At 48.5% G+C, this 17,812-nt stretch overlaps 1 protein-coding gene across 11 annotated transcripts in view; it reads left to right on the plus strand.

Annotated features, from left to right (window-relative positions):
• Positions 1–17,812, plus strand: part of ZBTB40 (zinc finger and BTB domain containing 40) — a 47,569-nt gene that overhangs the window by 18,384 nt on the left and 11,373 nt on the right. For 4 of the 11 annotated variants that reach the window (XM_042831600.1, XM_042831601.1, XM_042831603.1 and 1 more), the window contains exons 7-19: positions 2,132–2,268; positions 2,689–2,887; positions 3,974–4,107; positions 4,523–4,691; positions 9,194–9,604; positions 10,089–10,295; positions 11,238–11,402; positions 11,788–12,002; positions 12,593–12,755; positions 13,071–13,157; positions 13,454–13,629; positions 14,309–15,561; positions 16,341–16,429. In XM_042831600.1, the coding sequence (XP_042687534.1) occupies positions 2,132–2,268; positions 2,689–2,887; positions 3,974–4,107; positions 4,523–4,691; positions 9,194–9,604; positions 10,089–10,295; positions 11,238–11,402; positions 11,788–12,002; positions 12,593–12,755; positions 13,071–13,157; positions 13,454–13,629; positions 14,309–14,500 (2,255 nt within the window). In that variant the 3' untranslated portion in view covers positions 14,501–15,561; positions 16,341–16,429. Of the gene's footprint in view, positions 1–2,131; positions 2,269–2,688; positions 2,888–3,973; positions 4,108–4,522; positions 4,692–9,193; positions 9,605–10,088; positions 10,296–11,237; positions 11,403–11,787; positions 12,003–12,592; positions 12,756–13,070; positions 13,158–13,453; positions 13,630–14,308; positions 15,562–16,340; positions 17,728–17,812 lie in introns of those variants that run through there. The other 7 variants (XM_042831605.1, XM_042831597.1, XM_042831598.1 and 4 more) reach the window with 6 other exon arrangements.

Genomic DNA, 17,812 nt, shown 5'->3' on the forward strand with positions numbered 1-17,812 from the left:
ATCCTTATCTTGGAGTGCTAGTCCCCCTGTTGCTGGGTGTGGGTTTGTTTGGGTTTTTTTTGCTTGCCTGTGGTGCTGCCAGGACTTGAACTCCTCATCTTTCCCCTGGTGGAACAGCTTTCCAAGTATGAGTGGGTTTAGGCTGAGCAATTCAGATAGACTAGCAAATTTCACCAGCTCTGAAGTCACTAAAAAATTAAAAACTAAATTAATATGCAGTGAAATGTAAATTACTGTTTAATAGAAAGCAAAACTGCACTCATAATGCTGATAACTTCCTCTGTAGCAAACATTCCCGACAGGCAATTTGCTTTGTCATTTGTTAAGCACGATTGCTTTCTTGAAACATCAGACTCCCAACATGCTTAATTATCTAGTGGTAATACCCATTCCAAGGAGGAGCATTCCTTAATTACATAGAGTTGAATCTTCTCGAATTGCAGCTTGAACAAACAGAAGCACAAATATTTCTTATCGTGGAAATGAAGAGGGAGGGAGTGAATCTGAGCCGCCGACGGCCGCCTTTGCTGTCCTGTGCTGCAGTGCTAACAGGCTCACATGGAGCTCACAGCAGAGCTGAGTGCATTTGTGGCAACTCAAGTGTAATAAAATCAGAAGCATTTTGATAGGAGAAGGGGAGAAATATAAAAACATAGGGTCACCTGAGTCGGAATGAACCACTAAAGGCCATCTGGTCCAACCCCCTGCAGGGACACCCACAGCTCCATCGGTGCTCAGAGCCCCTCCAACCTGACCTGAATGCCTCCAGGGATGGGGCACCCACTGCCTCTCCTTTCATTTGTTATCTGTGCCCTGATCCATGTGGGGCGCATGCAAGTCAAAACTTACAGAGCTAAATGAGATTCCCTTAACTTCACCAAGGAGCAACTAAGCTGTCTCCAAAAGGTCTTTGTCCAGGGAGTTTTTCATATAAGCTCAAAATCATCCATTGATTATTCCACAGATTGCCATTGCTCCCTTCCCCACCTGGGAGAGCTTTCTCTTCTTACTTTGCAGTGTATGTTTTCTGGGTCTCAAGGACTGTACATTTTTTTCACCAACCTGTCGTTATTGTGAGTAATTGAACTTTCTGTTTGGTGCTGAACCAAAATGATTTAAAAACCTGAGCACGCAAACAAAAAAAAACAAGCACAGATGTCCTGGATGAACTACAGCTTTTTATTTTTGTTTCTCTTACAAAAGTGTAACTATGCATCTTCACCTCCAATTCTGTAACTCCAACATTGGAAAAAAAAAAACACCAAAAACCTTTCAGGCTTTCAGGTTCATCTGTTTGGCAGTTCCCAGTTTTATTTATCAACTAGTCTGGGGACGAGTACAATCATAATTATTTTGGGTACACAGCATGTTGTCCCAAATCTTTTCATTACCCTGGGTGAAGGCTAGCCCTCTTCCTTGACTTAGTTCATTGTGTTCTGCTACTGCGATGTCTGCTGAGGATTGTGCTGTTACTCTGAAGTTACCGTGTCTCAGATTCATCAGGTCAAGTCTGGAATCAGATGTATGAGGAACAAATTAGGCTAAAGTTGTATTTTTTTTGTGCATAAGTGAGAGAAGAGGGTGTTACTGCTATTTTGCAATCCCAAGTCTGGTTTGTGTTCCCTTAACATTTTCACCAAAGAAACTCAGCCCACTCAGTTCTTGCTTATGTTGGACCATATGGGTGTTTGCAAAATGTTGCTGTGTTTGAGAGTTGCGCACCGCTGAGACAGAGTGTGCTGCAGAGCTCCTTCGTGGTGGAGTGGATCTAAGATTCAATTAAAACCTGCTTTCAATGAAACTGCAATTAAGAGTTAGTGGGAACTTCTTGCTAGCAGGACATCGGAACAGACTGGAAAACATCTTGAGGTGTTGTCTTGATATACAAAGCCACACATTTACCCACTCTACTTGGCTGCAAAAAAGGTGAAACCAAGTGTCCTGAGTGGTTGGCAGCCCTGCCTGTGGCAAATGTCTGGGAACTAGATCATCTTTGAGGTCCCTTCTAGCCCAAGTCATCCTATGACAAGGGAGATCTGGCATCCTTGGTGTTTTCAAGCCCTCTGTAGCTCTTGAAGCCCTTTGGGAAGATGCTGTGTTGAGCTGTTCTTTTTCCTTCACTTGCATTCAGCCAAATGGAGTTTGGAGGATTATGGAGCCCAACTGCTGAGACGATACCAAGAAAGGTTAGTGGAGCACCTCACAGACACCCAGACTCTGCTGCGTGGCATTTCTGCTGCAGAGAGCCTAGCTCCTGCTGACAGAGAGGTAAGCAGTCTCCTGTCTGTGTGTTATAGCTGATACTGGAAGCAAGGTGTCACAAGGACTTGATTTACTGGTTGTCATGGCTTGGTTTTGGGGCAGTCCTCCAGCAGGACTCAATTTAAAGATTCCTCCTTAACATCAGATAATGGGAACGAAGCAGTTATGTGCAGGAAGGTGAAGATAGGCAAGGAAGAATGGCTGATCTGGGAACTGAGGAGAGATGAAGCAAGGAAACGTCCCATGTGTTTCAGCAAAAGGCTGGGCTTTGAAGTGGTTGTTGCTTGGGTTGTGTTGTGAGCCAGGTCTCAAGCAGGGCAGGAGTAAGGGAAGGCTGGGGCTGGGGCAAACCATGGCCTTGGCTGGGGCCATGCTGGGCAGATGGATGAAGTCACTCGTTAGCACCTCACTGACGATCTTTTGAAGGCAATGGAACAGATTGTGAAGTGCGAGACTGGCTCAGGTGGCTTCATCTCACTCGTGTCTGCGGCACTGGAGGAGCAGTCTCTGTCTGTTTCTGTGGTCTGGCAGCTGCTGCTGGCTGTGCGAGAGGCCGAGCTGCCGCTGAACGTGCTCATGGAGGAGATCCAGAAAGAGCCGGGCGCAGAGCTGTTCTTCCAGGCAGGTAATGCCCTCAGTCTCCTCTGCACTTTTCCCACTGCTGGCAGAATGTACTTCCTAACTCCTTCCTCTCCGCTGCTGCAAGCTTCACAGACCCTTTCACACTCCTTGCTTTGGTGTCTGGAAATACTTTTTCTCCGGTGTGTGTCCAAAGCCTGTGTCTTTTTTGAAACAGTCGATTGGTTATGTGCTGGAAAAACACCACACAAATGCCACTGCTTTGTTTGTGGCTCTGTGTGTTACAGGGGCTATAAGGTTTTGTTGTGAGCAAACCTTTTGAGAGCTGGCTGCCACTGTGTGCTAAAAAGCAGCTGAAGGCCCGTCAGACTGAAAACATGGGTTAAACTGGAGGTCTGTGTGCAGCCTCTCCCCTGTCCTCCCAAGAACTCTGGCCTCTGGCTTTGAGTTTCCCTGCCAGCTGTGGGAATCTGTCATTGCATTTCCCTACTTGAAAACATAACCTGTGCTCCCCCCTCCCTGCGCAGTTGCTGAAATCTCATGAAAATTAATGGATTTGGGGTGAATGAGAGGGGGGAGGCTGTGCATGTGTCTGTACATGAAGCTGAGATTCACTTGCCCATGGTCAAATGCCTGCGGGATAGCTATCTACATCTGAACTCCGTTGCCTCTGTGCTCAGTGCAGAGAAATCAGCACTTCTGGTGCATGATGCATGTGGCTCCTTTTTATGTGGTATCCTTGGATGAGGCATCACTCTGCAAAATGTCAAAACGGGATATCTCCAACTGGGGGAGGGAAGAAATCCTGTGTGTTGGGACAGTCGTGCTTGCCTTTTAAGGTTGTTAGCATCTCACTCAATAACGTGCTTTGTAAAACCTGATCTCCTCACCCAAAGTTGTACAAACACTGAGAAGTGAGGTCTGCCAGATTGCTGTGTTTTAGGCTGGATGTCTGTGAGGCAGTGAACGTAACCAGAGTTTGCCTGGAGCTGCTCCCTGTTTCCTGCTCCATAAAGAAAGGACTCCTGCTGTTAACAGATCACCTTTAGCTAAGCAAAGCTACGTTTAGGTTCTCCTTGCATATTGAGTTTTTCATATTGGGTTTTTACATACTTTTTATTTTCCTCCTCAGTTGCCACCAGTGAAAGCACAGCCATTGAAATCATCCTGCGGCACAGTGAGCTCATCTCAGAGGCCATTAAGCAGAGAGCAAACATGGAGGGCTTGGCTCCAGGGGAAGCAGGACTCACAGAAGCAGTGAAAGAGGTATGAAGGGGTGATGCAGTGCGTACCCCCCTTTGGAGCCAGCACAGTTTGCATTCTACAGAAAGTAATGCATGAAAGACAGATTTACAGATTAGGTAAACTCAGTGCAGTGAGGCATTGAGAAACCTCTCTTTTGATGGAGGCAGTTTTAAGTAAGCTAAAGCCGAATTAGAAAATCTGAGAATTGATTTATTGTAACTTGTTTTAGTCCAGAAATTCTCTGCTCATGCTTCTACATCAGTGGAAGGGCAAAGACTTGTTTGGGAAGATAATTTTTTTCCTGGTTTCTCTGAGCAGGTTCCCAACAGCAAGGATGAAACAGGAAAAGGGAAACTGCCCTCATTCCCAGACCGTCCCGACCCCTGACAGCCCAGATTTTCTGTCTCGTGATGTTTTCTTCTTTTTACTTCTCTAGCTACTGAGTATTTCTGCTCAAAAGAAAAGCTCAGAGGCCTCCCTGAAAGCAGCTTTGAGTACAGCACAGGAGAAGTCTGTCCCAGCCATCAAGATCTGTCAGCTGCTGTGCAGTGTCCATGAGTCTTTCCCAGACTTGCAGCCAGTGATGCAGGAGCTAGGGCATGTGGGTAAGGAATGAACAGACTTCCATCTTTCTGTGGTTGCTTACATATAGCACTGTGAGTTCTGGGGAGTTGGAGTGGTAGCAGACAGCAGAATCCTGGTGCTACGATGTGCTGACTTGCTGTATGTGCAGATACTTCACAGGCTGATTGTGAAAAGCTCACATCCGAGTGCACTTGTCTCATGAAAGGCTGACAGTGATGGTGCACTTTGTAGTCCCAGACTATTCCCTGAGTTAATTGTCTCACCGTGCCTTCATTTGGTTTTGCTATATGTACATTTTCCAGAGCAAATGATCCCACAGGAGAGTCCCACAGCAGTAGGTGAGTGTTATGTACTGTAGCAGTTTGACAAAGGTATGAGTGGAGCATATGCAGATAGCAATTTCGTGAACTTCAGAAACAAATGCATATCAATAATGGTGTATGAGACCCTGCCCTGAGCTATGGAATTATTTCCAGCTGAGCTGAATTGTGTCTCTGCATCCATCATTTGAAGGAAAAATGCTTAACAGGATTTGATGCTTTAATGAAAAAGATAACAGAGAGCCAGAGAGGCAACTGCAGGTTTGCATTCTCTTGAAAAGGATGCAAATGTGGCTTGCTTCTTCTGTCTTCTCACATGTTTTTATGTCACCACATTTCCCAGTGCATCCAAGTACAGATGTTTTGGGCTGCACAGTCTGATGGGATGTGCACAATGCATTTTTTATCTGAGCATGGATGCTGATTCAGCTCAGTCCATCTCCATTTACTTGTGGTGCCAGAGCTGCTTAGCACAGACACAGCGTGGAAATACTCACAGATTGCTGGCTAGTTAGAATAAGCAGCCTGTTATTGATATCTTGCCTTTCTGTAAGGGAAATTGGTTTGAAAATTTGAGTCAGGACCATAGCTGGATGGATGAATGCCAGCCTACTGGCTTTGACATTTGCCATTGTTTCATGTTTGTCAGTGACAGGCAAAGCAAATGTTCCCTGTATGCCAGGAAGGGGCAGAGGGAGAGTGGCCATTCATCAGCCTGCCTCTGTTCCTGAGCAATAGGAAAAAGTTGTTAGGGTGGTAGATGGGATTGGATGCATTCATAGAAGGAATCAAAGACTAGTTTACTGCTTATAGAGCTACCTTAGCATAAGTGGTCTCCCAGAGAGACGTCCTATGCTGTAGATCTAGTATTCATACCCAGTTCAAATCTAGTTTTCCCCTCTTAAAACTCCGTAAGAGGTTCTGCCAACCCAGCTGGCCTTTTTGGCTGGTCATTGCTCTGTTGAGGATTTCCAGAGGAAAGGTGATTCCTTCTCATCTGCCATTCCTTCTCTGTCCCCTGCTGAAGCTCTGGTCACTTGCTTCACTTGCCTTAGCCCTAGCTGACTGAGAGATGTACCAGGACTGATGCCCTGGTGGCTCTAGAAGAGGTAGGCCAACAGAAAACACACGTGTCTTTGAAGGTATGGTCCACCTTAGCTGCTGGACGCCTTGCAGTGCTTATCAGTGAGGGACTTGGGGAGTCAGCTAAATTGCTCTGACAGATGCCTGCTTCTCTGGCACCAGTATCAAAGAGAATAGACTGCTGTTACTGAGCGTCTTGCAGGGCTTCAAGCCAAGGAGAGGCTGAGACATAAGCAAGCAAGAAACGACATCAAAAACAAAAGGACTGGAAAAATGGTATCTGCTTGGCAGAAACATGCATTTTGTATGAATAGGTCCGAGGAGAATCGCCAGTCACTGGTCTCTTTTTGGCATGATCTTTGCACTGACATTCCATATCTTAATTTTAAGACTGATCTCCTCAGCTGTGATATCACAGCTTAACAGCCCTGAGTGTTGCAGGTGGCGTTCTGGATCAGTAGCCATGTGGCTCTCAGCATGAAACGTGAATGATAACTGAGGGCCTCATGTTTGAGGAATGTGAGCTTCTGCTTAAAACAGAGAAAATCTTACTTTCTGAAGAACATACGTGCTCAAAGAGGTGCATACAGTTTGCATTTCCACTGGAAAGCTATCTTTTTTTGCATCTTTGCCACAAAAAGGAGGAAGAGAGATCTCTGATACCTGAGCTGAGTAACTTGGAAAGCAACAGGGCTTCCTGTGGAGGAATCTGAATCCATCCTCAACCTCATCCAACATCATCAAAATAACTAGTTTCTCTGGTGGAGGTATGATATGAAGTCTATTGGTTTTTCCCACCTCTGTAGCTGGAGCACTCTTAATGCTTCAGTTGATGCTTGCAAAGACAAGATTTGGCTGTTTCCAACTATCACTTCACTATTGAGCTGCTTCCTATGACTTTTTAGAGTCACTTCTTGGAAGATCTTACTTGTCAAGGTATGCCTAATTTTCAAATTTCAGAAACGTGTCAAGAACTCCAGATAATAAAGTTTTCCTCTGCGTAATCCTGAGCTTGAAAAACACAGTTGAGATTTAATGTGGACCTGAAACAGCTCCCGGAATCCAAGAGTCTGAAGGCAAAACTTCATTCTCTCCTGTAAAAGTTCTGCTCATTTCCCCATGCTTGTCAGCAACCATTGTAATGACCATCAGGTGCTCAGTGACACAGGATAGATGCAAAAAGGTGGGTGGAATTTTCTTCCAGCTTGAAGAGTGGGAGACAGATGGCCGTACATCAAGAATTTTTTGCTTCTGGGTTCTGGTATCTGCCATGAATTGCAGGTAGAGTAGAGCAGCCACCAGAATTATCAACTTAGCAGAAAGCTTATAAAAGAGAAGGAGAACTCATGAGGAGATGCACTGTAATTACCAGCAGGGTTTTTCTTCCAGTACTTTGCCATGAGAGAATGCAAAGCAGAGCGAAGTCCTGGAGTCAGCAATTCCTGCCTGAGGCATTTCTGCTGTATTACAGACCTACCATCCAAGCAGTGTGTGTTGTACTGGCAGAGGAATACAGGGTGTTTGTACCTACTCACTGATTACACACGATCTGCTTCAGCTTTCATTCAGAACTGCTCTCTGGTGGTGGTAGCATCACCCTGCAGATATAGAGGGCCACTCCTTGATGTTTTTCACCACGAAGGTGAGCTCTCCCTGCCTTTATAACATAGTCTTCTGCTGTTGTGTAGGCTGAAGGCTTACCTGTACCTCTCCCAGAGCCATATTCCAGCACATCTGTATCCTGATTTAGTTGTTGAGATACTCTGGACTGTCCATCCCTGAGATCCTGAGCAGCACTATCTCAGGCTTAAGAGCCAGAGCACCATAAGCTAGCACTTGGCCCAACAGAGTGTATGGCAGACTTGCTCTCTTTTGTCTGATTCAGATTATGCTCCTGCTGCTGTGGCATTTCCAGGCATATCCATTTCTGTCTTCTTTAACATGCGTATCTTCATCCACATTCATCCCTTTCTGATGTTCAACATTTCAAGATTCTTGTTTGCTTAAATCAGAAGAACTGTCAGTGTTGGCTATAGGGATGAGGGAAGAGACCTTAGGGGTGAAGAGTGTGTATTGCTGTCTTGACAGAGGAGGACAAACTGCACAACAGTCTTACAGTCTGTTTTATTCCCTTGACATATTCAGGGGCTGATGGGTCACCACTTGACATCTTAACATTTCTGAGTTGGTGTCCGTTGGAATATGTCAACTGGTTCCTGGTTGGTTGGAAATTTGGGCTTATATCACTGTGCAGGGAGAAAACTTTGCTGAGCTCTTCCCGTAACGAGGAGGGCAGAAATGAAGTTTTGCAAATATGGGCTGAATTTCCTGTGCATTGGCAAAGTAACTCTGCAGTGGTTTCCATGACCACAGAATTGCATGGTTCTCGTTATAACAAAGGAGCCAAATATATCTGTTTGTATTTTGATTTCTTCCATATGTGTATTCCATGTGGGTCTTTTCTGTAGATTGAGAACCTTGTGCTTTTCGAAATGATGACATTACAGGGACTTGGAAAAGCATTAGACTTTTAAAGAAACGAATGTAATGAGTGACTTAAAATACCCCAGGGCCCTAACCAGAAGACTTGAAAGGACTGTAGCAAGACTGTGTGTTCTCTTTAAAAGAATTTGTGTTTGGAAAGTATTCCTGAGATTTCTTGTGATTTTAGTGGCTAGATATCCACTGTCAATGCCTGACCCAGTGGCACAACGTCATGCCCGAGGCTCAGATCTTCAAACATTTCAGCACGAGCCCAACATCACGTGTCTGAGCTGGTGGCAGACTCTCAGAAACAACAGTTATTTCTGTTCTTGCCAGGGGACGAATGAGCTCTTTGAAAAATGTGGCTGTTGCTCTGACATCTAATTGAACCCCTGGTACACGTGTGTGGAATTCAAGGATTGCTCCATGCCTCGTACCATGGGTTACCACAGCCACGTTTGGGCAGAGCTGTGAACCACTGCTGTGTTGGACAGCGTGGCCACTGAGCATCTCTTGCGTGTGTGTTCTTGCCCTGTAGGGATGACTTGCTGTGTAGGAGCGTTCAGGAGATGGGAGACCAGGGGTTTGGTGCTCAGGCCTGGTCACCTCTCAAGCAGGAGCTGCTTTTTACACAGGGCTCTTGACTGAGGGAAGTGGAGAGAAACCTGGAATCAGAAAGTGGAAGGTGAACAGCGAATCCCAAGTGGAAGCTCTGGACAAAGAAGAGGACAAGGCAGGAGGTGCTGCAATCAAGGAACCGAAGGAACCTCAAGGGAAAGCATCTTCCAAGAAGAATTTCATCTGCAAAGCCTGTGAGAAGAGCTTCCACTTCTACTGCCGCCTGAAGGTGCACATGAAACGTTGTCGGGTGGCCAGAGGAAAGCAAATCCAGTGCAAGGAATGCACCGAAGTCAAATCGACAAAGAAAGAGCTGGAGAAGCATCAGCTGGAGGTCCATGGAGAGGTGGGGATGGCCAAGAAGAAGAAGAAGAAGCGTCTTCCTGTGACGTGTGACATCTGTGGCCGAGAATTTGCTCATGCTTCAGGTAGGGTTGGTGATAGCAGGGAGGAAAGGGGTGTTTGTTCTAGGGCCCTGTGCACACACTGGGGAAACACAAATGACATAATAAAATGATAATCCGTAATCTTCTCCTCCCTGCAGCTCTGTGAGTGCCACGTGTGGGAAATGCAGCTCAGCTTGTTTCTCCTGCCCCACTGAGCACAAATGCTTTCTGATTAGTTCTTCCCTAATTGGTTTTCCACATGGCTCATCAAGGAAAAGTGGGGCTACCGGCGAATTTAAAAGCCTCCAAAAATAATTGAGCTGTTCCAGTCCTGCGGCTGGCTTAGCAGGGCCAGCAAGAGGTGTGGAAGCTCCCAGCCCTCCCTGGCCAGCTCTCAGTGCCCTGTGTCTGTCGGGATGAGAATGAAACAGCACGAGGTGCTCCTGGCAGGGCTGTGGGAGCTGGCACTGGGTTGCTGTATACTAATGTTGTACTGGTCCTCTTCTTGTCCTCCTCTTGTCACCAGGAATGCAGTATCACAAGCTGACTGAGCATTTTGACGAAAAGCCCTTCTCCTGTGAGAAGTGTGGGGCCAAGTTTGCAGCCAACTCCACGCTGAAGAATCACCTGCGGCTGCACACCGGGGACCGGCCCTTCGTGTGCAAGCACTGCCTGATGACCTTCATGCAGGCCTCAGCCCTTGCCTACCACACCAAGAAAAAGCATTCTGAGGGTGAGTCTTCCCCACGGGAGCCCATCTCTAGTTGGGGTGTGAGGCTTGGCTTGCCCCATCCACTCCTTCCTGCCCTGCTTCTTCATCTGCCTCCTTGCTGCTGGCCTCTTTCCTGGTCTGTGCATGTTTTGGGAGAGCGTGGGCTGCAGGCTGCCCTCAGATCTGCTTCATTTTTGTGGTTTCAGCTGCTAACCCTTCTCAATCCCAGCACTTCCTCTGCTCCATTCTATCTTCTCCATGTTAGAAGCTTGCCTCCTGTTGAAGGGATCTTCCTCTTTGTCTGTCTTGTTTTTCTACTGGGTAGCTCTGCTCTGTCCCTTCACATCTAAACTCCTGCAATGTGGCTGCCTCCCTCTGGACCACCTGCCTTCTCCCATCCTTCCCTCTGGCTGAATTTCCTATAATGTCTCACATCAGCTCCTACACTCAGCCCCTTCCACAGGCAGGGCTTAGCCATGCCCATTTCAGCTCATGACTGCAGAGGATGTGTCACTGTGTTTGTAATTAATGTGCTCAGGCATTACAATGTTGCATGAGCTCCACGCACTTGGGCAATTAGTTTTGAATGTGAGACACAACGTATAATACCTCCAGACACTGGAGGTCTCTGCTAATTGAATACTCCTTGTGCAGGCATGATTTCCTCTAGGACCTTTTCAACTTAGTGTTGAATCGATCTGACTACCCCAGGAAAGCTTGTGTAGTTTGCAGTCTTGCAGAATCATAGAGTGCCTTGGGTTGGAAGGGACCTTAAAGCCCATCCCATGGGCTGGTTGCCCCCCAGCAGATCAGGCTCCCCAGGTCCTTGAGCGCCTCCCGGAATGGGGCACCTGAACAGCAGTGCCAGGGCCTCGCTGCTCTCTTCAGTGAAAATTTCTCTTCAAAGCTGACCTAAATCCCTGTTCTAATTTAAAGCCATTCCCCTCTATCCTGTTCCTGCAGGGAAGATGTATGCCTGCCAGTACTGCGATGCCGTGTTTGCCCAGTCCATCGAGCTCTCACGCCATGTTCGAACCCACACAGGGGACAAGCCGTACGTCTGCCGGGAGTGTGGGAAGGGCTTTCGCCAGGCCAATGGGCTCTCCATCCACCTCCGGTCCTTTCACAGTGAGTGTGACCAGCTGTCTCCCCAGTTTTGGGCAGCCCAGCCTGCAAGGCAAGGCTTCTGCATGGCTGTAGCCAGTGGACACGTATGCAGGTATTTGGTAGTTTCCAGACTGGCTTGGTGTCTCATGGTTGAGTGCTGTGAATAGGGTTATCTCAAAGGAAACATCAGAGCTGGCTTCCAGCAGGCTACGGGCTGCTGGGAATTCAACACTGGGAAGCTTTAGGTGCATGCAAGGCCAAAACCTAAGTGTTATTTTTAATCTGGGAACTTACAAACGCTTCTTTCCCTTCTCTTTCCCCATTCTATGAATTCTCTTCTGAATTCATCTCTTTTTTTCATTGCATTCTTAATCTCCTCCATCTTTGTGGCATCCCTGGGCACCAGACATTGAAGATCCCTACGACTGCAGGAAGTGCCGGATGAGTTTTGCCACCCTGCAGGAGCACCGCAAGCACATCCACGAAGTCCACTCCCGAGAGTACCACCCCTGCCCTGACTGCTCCAAAGTCTTCAGTGCCCCATCCCTCCTGGAGCGCCACATGGTGACCCACGTTGGAGGAAAGCCCTTCAGCTGTGGCATCTGCAACAAAGCTTACCAGGTGAGCTAGGGCAGCAAGGATTTAGCCTGGCGTACTGGAGGTTGCTGTTGCCTGTTACTGCATGAGGACACCTGCCCTGGCCATGTGCACTGAGTGTCATCACTAGAGGAAAAAATTGCACATAGGAGGCAGAAGCTGTAGGGGAAGGGCAAGTCTGTGGAGACAGATTGGCCGTGATTGCAGGAGGACTGTGTACTTGCCTGTCCAGACCTTCAGGAATCTATTTACCTAAATTTCTAGCTGCCAAGAACTTTAGGAATAAAAATACTCCTTTGGCGAATGGCGTGCTACAGTGGGAGTGTGTGTGGGAGCACATTCTTACAAGGCAACAGAAATTCAAAAGGAGACCTGCAGTGAGTAGTGAAATGGGGACGAGGGATTCTGCAGTGTTCAGCTCTTCAGGGGGTAATGGAGAAGAAACGTGGTGTTGGCCGTTGTCCTGTGGGAAGGTGTGTGGGTCTGACTGGTGTCTTGTATCTGCTGAGCACAGTCCTGCTCTTACTGTTGCTTTCCATGCACAGCTTCTTGCTGTCTTAATACTCCTGGAGCAGCTTTGGGTTGTAACCACGATTTGGTCCTTATCATTGCAGCAGTTGTCAGGGTTGTGGTATCACAACCGGACCCACCATCCTGACGTCTTTGCAGCTCAGAATCACCGCTCCTCCAAGTTCTCTTCCTTGCAGTGCAGCTCCTGTGACAAAACCTTCTCCAGCACTGCTGCTCACCGAAGGCACGTGAAGGCAGAGCACTCAGGTAATAGCCCATTTCTTAGCCAGCAACAGGATGTGCTGACTGCTGGCAGAGAGGTAGCAGTAACTCTTAGAGGACAAGTTTGTGCATTATGTTTACTTGCAAATCACAGAAAATTCTCTGTGTCCCATAGCAGGGGTAAGTCTCATCTCAGCAACTTGCAGCTCAGCTGCTCTTGGCTTCTTCTCCCCCTGCCTTGTCTCCAAAGGTGCTCCCTGTATCTGTATGCAGATGTATTGCTGAAGTGTTAACAAAGCCCTGCTCCAGAAGCACTGTCTCTTGTAGTGCACACTTTTCTCTTCGTGATCTTGTTTGCAGGTGTGAAGTTCCATGACTGTGAGATGTGCAAGGAGCAGTTTCCCACACTGGCTCTCCTGCAGGTCCACGTGAAGTGCCAGCACTCAGGTGTGTTACCTCTGCTGTTACTCACATTACTTGGGGTTTAGTGGTGTCCTGTAGTACTGGACAGAGAGTTAAGAGAGCTAAGTACAGGTTAAGAGAGATCAGCATGAGGAAACAAGGAACTGAGCCCATGCAGTAAGTCCCCAGTGGGTTTCAGCCCTGCACATCTCGGTCATTTGCAGCTCCCTGTGTCCTCAGGCTGGCCCTGGCCATTGCACCCCAGGCTCAGAGTGGTGCATTTTCCCCAGGGTCAGAACCATTTCACTGCTTGTACTGCTCAGCCTCCTTCTGCTTCCCAGGGGCCCTGCAGCACCATGTCACCACCGAGCACTTCAAGCAGGCACAGAGCACCTTCACCTGTGGGCTCTGCGGGGAGCTCTTCACCTCCCAGGGTGAGCTGGAGGAGCACTGCAGCGCCGAGCATCCCAAGGTCATCTTCACAGAGGCCCAAACCACCACAGCCCAGATTGTACAGGTAGAGACTGCTCTGTTTTGCAGCCCTCCCCTTTCAACCCTCTTGTTCTTTCCCAAATCCACTTTGTGGTCACCTCTTTCTGCACTCTTGATTAGAGGCATCCAGGACATAAGCCTTTGAGCCAACAGTGCTCTAGGGTTGGAGTGCTCTGTGCTAGTGCAAGGCTGGCTTGCAGGAGGGCTCAAGGAAGATGCTGCAACACTTGCAGTCTGAGTAGGATAGGGCAAAGACCTCAACCCACCTGGATTCCCACCACCATCATTCAGTCCTTCCCCTCCTTGCTTGCTTTCTTGCAGACTGCAGTTCCCAGTGACAAATGTAATATTTCAGCCATCAGTGGAGATTAGCTCCTTGCATGAAGGAGCCCAGTATGTGGGATTTCCTGGGCTGCCATTCCTCTAGTGTGTAATCATAGTATCTTTATCGTCTATGACTGCTTATGGAGCTAAATTATAGCAATTTTATGGAGGTAAATATTTAAATGGTTCTTCCATTTTCTCTTTTGCATCACTGATATTTGGAGCTTTGGAGTTTACCATTAGCCTCAAGCCTATTGTAATTGCAGTCCTCTGGTGTGAAGCTGAATGTTACTACAGGAGCTGGGCTAGGAAAGATGTGCATAGCAAAGCGACCACAAGGAAAGCAGTGCAGTGTCTGACTCAGTTCATCTTGCACACAGGTGATTCAGACGTCAGAGCAAGGAGCAGCAGAACACATCATCTCTTTTGATGAGGCCCAGCTCACTGGCTCCCAAGTCTTTGTGACGTTGCCTGAATCCCAAGCAAGCCAAGCTGGTTCGGAGCTGGTGACAGTGTCTGTGGAGGATTTGTTTGATGACAAAGTCACTCTGATTTGTGAAGAAACCAAGTGAGAGTGAGCAATGGGTGCTCATTCGTGGCACCTGGTGTGCACTGGACTGGTTCCAGAGCCATACCTAGGCATGCTGCTCTGAAAAGGGAGGTTCAGGTTTGGGATGTTTATTTGTATTTTGGGGAAAGCACCACAGTATATAGGACCCTGACAAAAGAAATGATGTGCAGCAAGGACTGAAAAGGTTTGTAGAGATTCATAAGGCACTAACAAAGCTATTTGTGTCTGAGGGCAGCACGTGGGATGTTGCTTTGCAGAGTGCATTCATGTACCTGCTGTAAAGCTTCTTCGGTGCTGGGAGGATGCAACATTCATTGCAGCACACTGGCCCCTTTAAGACTAAAATTTCACCAAGTCTTTTTTTTTTTTTTTTTTAATCTGCAGTTTCCTAAAATATAATCTGATAATTAATGGTTTGCTGAATCCATTATGAAGTGCAATTAGATAGATGCAGAGTTCCTGCAGCTCGGAGGGGACCGGTAGCATTTATCTTCCTTTCCCTAATGCCAAAAGGTTGAACTCTGCCGCTGCAACATTTACATACGGAGCGGCGATCCCTGCCACAGCCCTGCGGTGAGCAGCGCCTGCTTCATCGCGCAGCGCAGAGGATGAACAGATTGAAGTTTTCCAGGAGGTTTTTGTGACAGCGTGATAGTCGGTCGTTCCCGTTCCAGCTCCAAGAGTGAAAGCAAACAGCAAGAAATGCGGTTTGTCCCCAGGGCTTTGCTGTGACAGCGGAAAGGAGGAAGTGTCCCTCCCACTGAAATCAGGAATGACCAGGAGATGGTGCTCAAGGTCTTGAGTAGTGCCAGCGGACAGGTGTCTGCTCCGCCGAGAGCCAGCCCTGCTGCACTGTGCTCCTTCAGCTCCTGCCAGGCTGAAGCTCAGCCCCAGGCCCTGCGAATCGCTGCATAAAGAAGAGCCTGGAGCTGGAGGGGCTAAAACACCCTGATGGGGTGAAGCAGTGAGGCTGGCACCCTGCGCTCCGGTCAGGCTGAAGCGTGAGGTCACCCTGGTGAGCACCGTCCAATGGTTCTTCAACCACACCAATTAATGAGGGAGGTGGGTTTGTTCATCCTCGTGTGTTAATTGGTGGCACTTAGGGTTAAGCTGGCACCTGCTTTCTGCACCACTGTCCCAACCCAGCGCCCACAGGCAGGCAGGGTGCTGCAGCGTGGCACAGCCCCCAGTGCCATGGCGTGCAAACCCCGTGTTCTGGGATCAGCTGCTTTATTGATTATTTTTAACACCCAGCCCAAGGGGTGGTGGTGGCAGGAGCGCTCAATATCAGTTGCAGAGAGCAGAGTGAGTCCCTGGGAGACGGGCTCCGTAACCTTTTGTAATGAAGGGGTTGGCTGGCTAATGGAGAGGGCTCGGTCACCTCTCCAGCAGCACTTAATGCCTCTAATCTGCCTGCAGTCCGCTGCCTTGTTGCTGAGAGTCCCAGTGCTTCCTCATGCCCTGTGCTAAAGCAGTAATTGCTTCTCTTGCATCTCCAGCCGGCTGTAGCACACGGCTTCCACTTTGCCTCCCCTGCTCCGTTTGTGATTCCTCCGAGCAGGAAATGCATCCTGCCTTCTAATCAGGCTCAGGCACACCTGGTGAACTGAGCTAGCACTGACGTGTGCCACCATTGGATCGCTGTTTTCAAAGGGAATGGGGCTGGAGAGCCCCCGTGGGTCACACAGTATTTGTCATGAAGCCTGCTCTGGGGTTCTCTGTGCTTCCCAGAGCCTCTTGTAAACAAGGTGGGGAGGGGACAGGTGGGATGGCCTGGTGCGCATCCCCCTTATGAGCGTGAGATAGATGCCAATAAATGTGTTATTTCTCTTATTTTTCAGGTAGATGGGAGCTTCACCCCTCAGCTTGTTGTGAGAGATGGAGGCGTCCTCCAAGAGACGGAGCTTGCTCTCCTCCTGGCTGCAGTCAGGTGAGCAGAGCCGTGCCGTGGGACTCCAGCTGCCTGCAGAGATAATCCCTGCCCCTCTAGCAGTGCCCAGCCTGCTGTCAGGCATGGCCATGCCTCTCTCTGACATGCAAATCCTCCTATTTTTTTGCCCACGGAAGCCGTGGCCATATGCCACCACTCCACAGCATTGCTCTCCTTGGCACATTCACCCACTGCACATCGAACCCGACGTCGTTTGCTCTCAGAGCATCCCCCGGTTGCTGCTATTTAGTCTGGTGACACAGGAGCTTCTTCCAGCCTGCTCACAGATCACAGTGGATTTGGCCATACACAGGAGGAGGTCAGGGGATCCTTGCAGTGCACGCAGAGCTTCCATTTATCAACACGACGTTTCCCTTGCAGCAAGATGGGTTTCTGTTAGCAGTGCAATCTCTCTGCAGCTCCTCTCTCCCTGGCTAACCCAGATAATCCTCTGCTATCTGCCACATCTCTGTGGGTCTGCTGAACACACGCAGTGCTGCTGTACTTGCATGCAGCCGGGGTAGGTTGTGAGATTCTGCACTCCCCCGAGCATGGGATGCTGTCAGGGTTTTATTGGAAGCCCAGACAAATCTGGAACAATGCTTCTGGTGGGGCCTTGGGTGCTGGACTGGGGCTTTGCGTGGTTGTCATGGCTTGACTTCAGCTCTGGAGGAGAGGGAGAGGGTGTTACCATTGCTGTATCCATTTGGGATCCTCATGTGGTCACTCAGGCTGGGGCACGTAGTGTAAGGAGAGCCCAGCTTCTCCCTGAGCATCCTTCAGGAAAATCAATGAGGAATAGGATTAGCCATGCTGGTTCAGTGTGCTCGGGGTCTTCTCTTTGGTCCCAAGCTCCAGAGGTGACCATCCTGCTGCTCGCACAAACACTTCTTGCAACAAACAGTCCCTCCTGGTGGCCCCCCAGCCGTAGGTCCTGTCCAGTCTCAAGCTTTCCTCTCCCGCAGAAGGAGGCAGTTGAGATTTGTGAGTGTTAGCTTCATTATTCAGCAATTAAAACGTTCCGGCCTCGTCGCGACGCGGGAGTGCATTAATGATTTATAGCAGCATGCTTTGATTCGACGGCACAGGAGTGAACTTTGAGAGCGGTGAATTCTGCTGAAATCCCAAATGCAGATCCCAAAATATTGTCCCTTGTTGGTCTGAGCTCCTGTAGCCTTCGTCATCCTGTGCTTCCATGGCTTGGTCAGACAGCACGGTGGGATGGGTTGGGGTTGGAATGGGTGATCTCAAAGATCTGTTCCAAACTTACTGGCTCTGTGTTTCCATGATGTGGGCAGTTGGGATGGGTTGGCTATATTCCCATTCACCTTATTCTTCCAATTTCCCCCATTTCCTCCCCAAATCCCCAGTATCCCCAACCCC

This window comes from Centrocercus urophasianus, unplaced genomic scaffold (assembly GCF_019232065.1).
Source record: "Centrocercus urophasianus isolate 14NV4802_14NV808 unplaced genomic scaffold, USGS_Curo_1.0 seq_36, whole genome shotgun sequence".
NCBI lineage: Eukaryota > Metazoa > Chordata > Aves > Galliformes > Phasianidae > Centrocercus > Centrocercus urophasianus.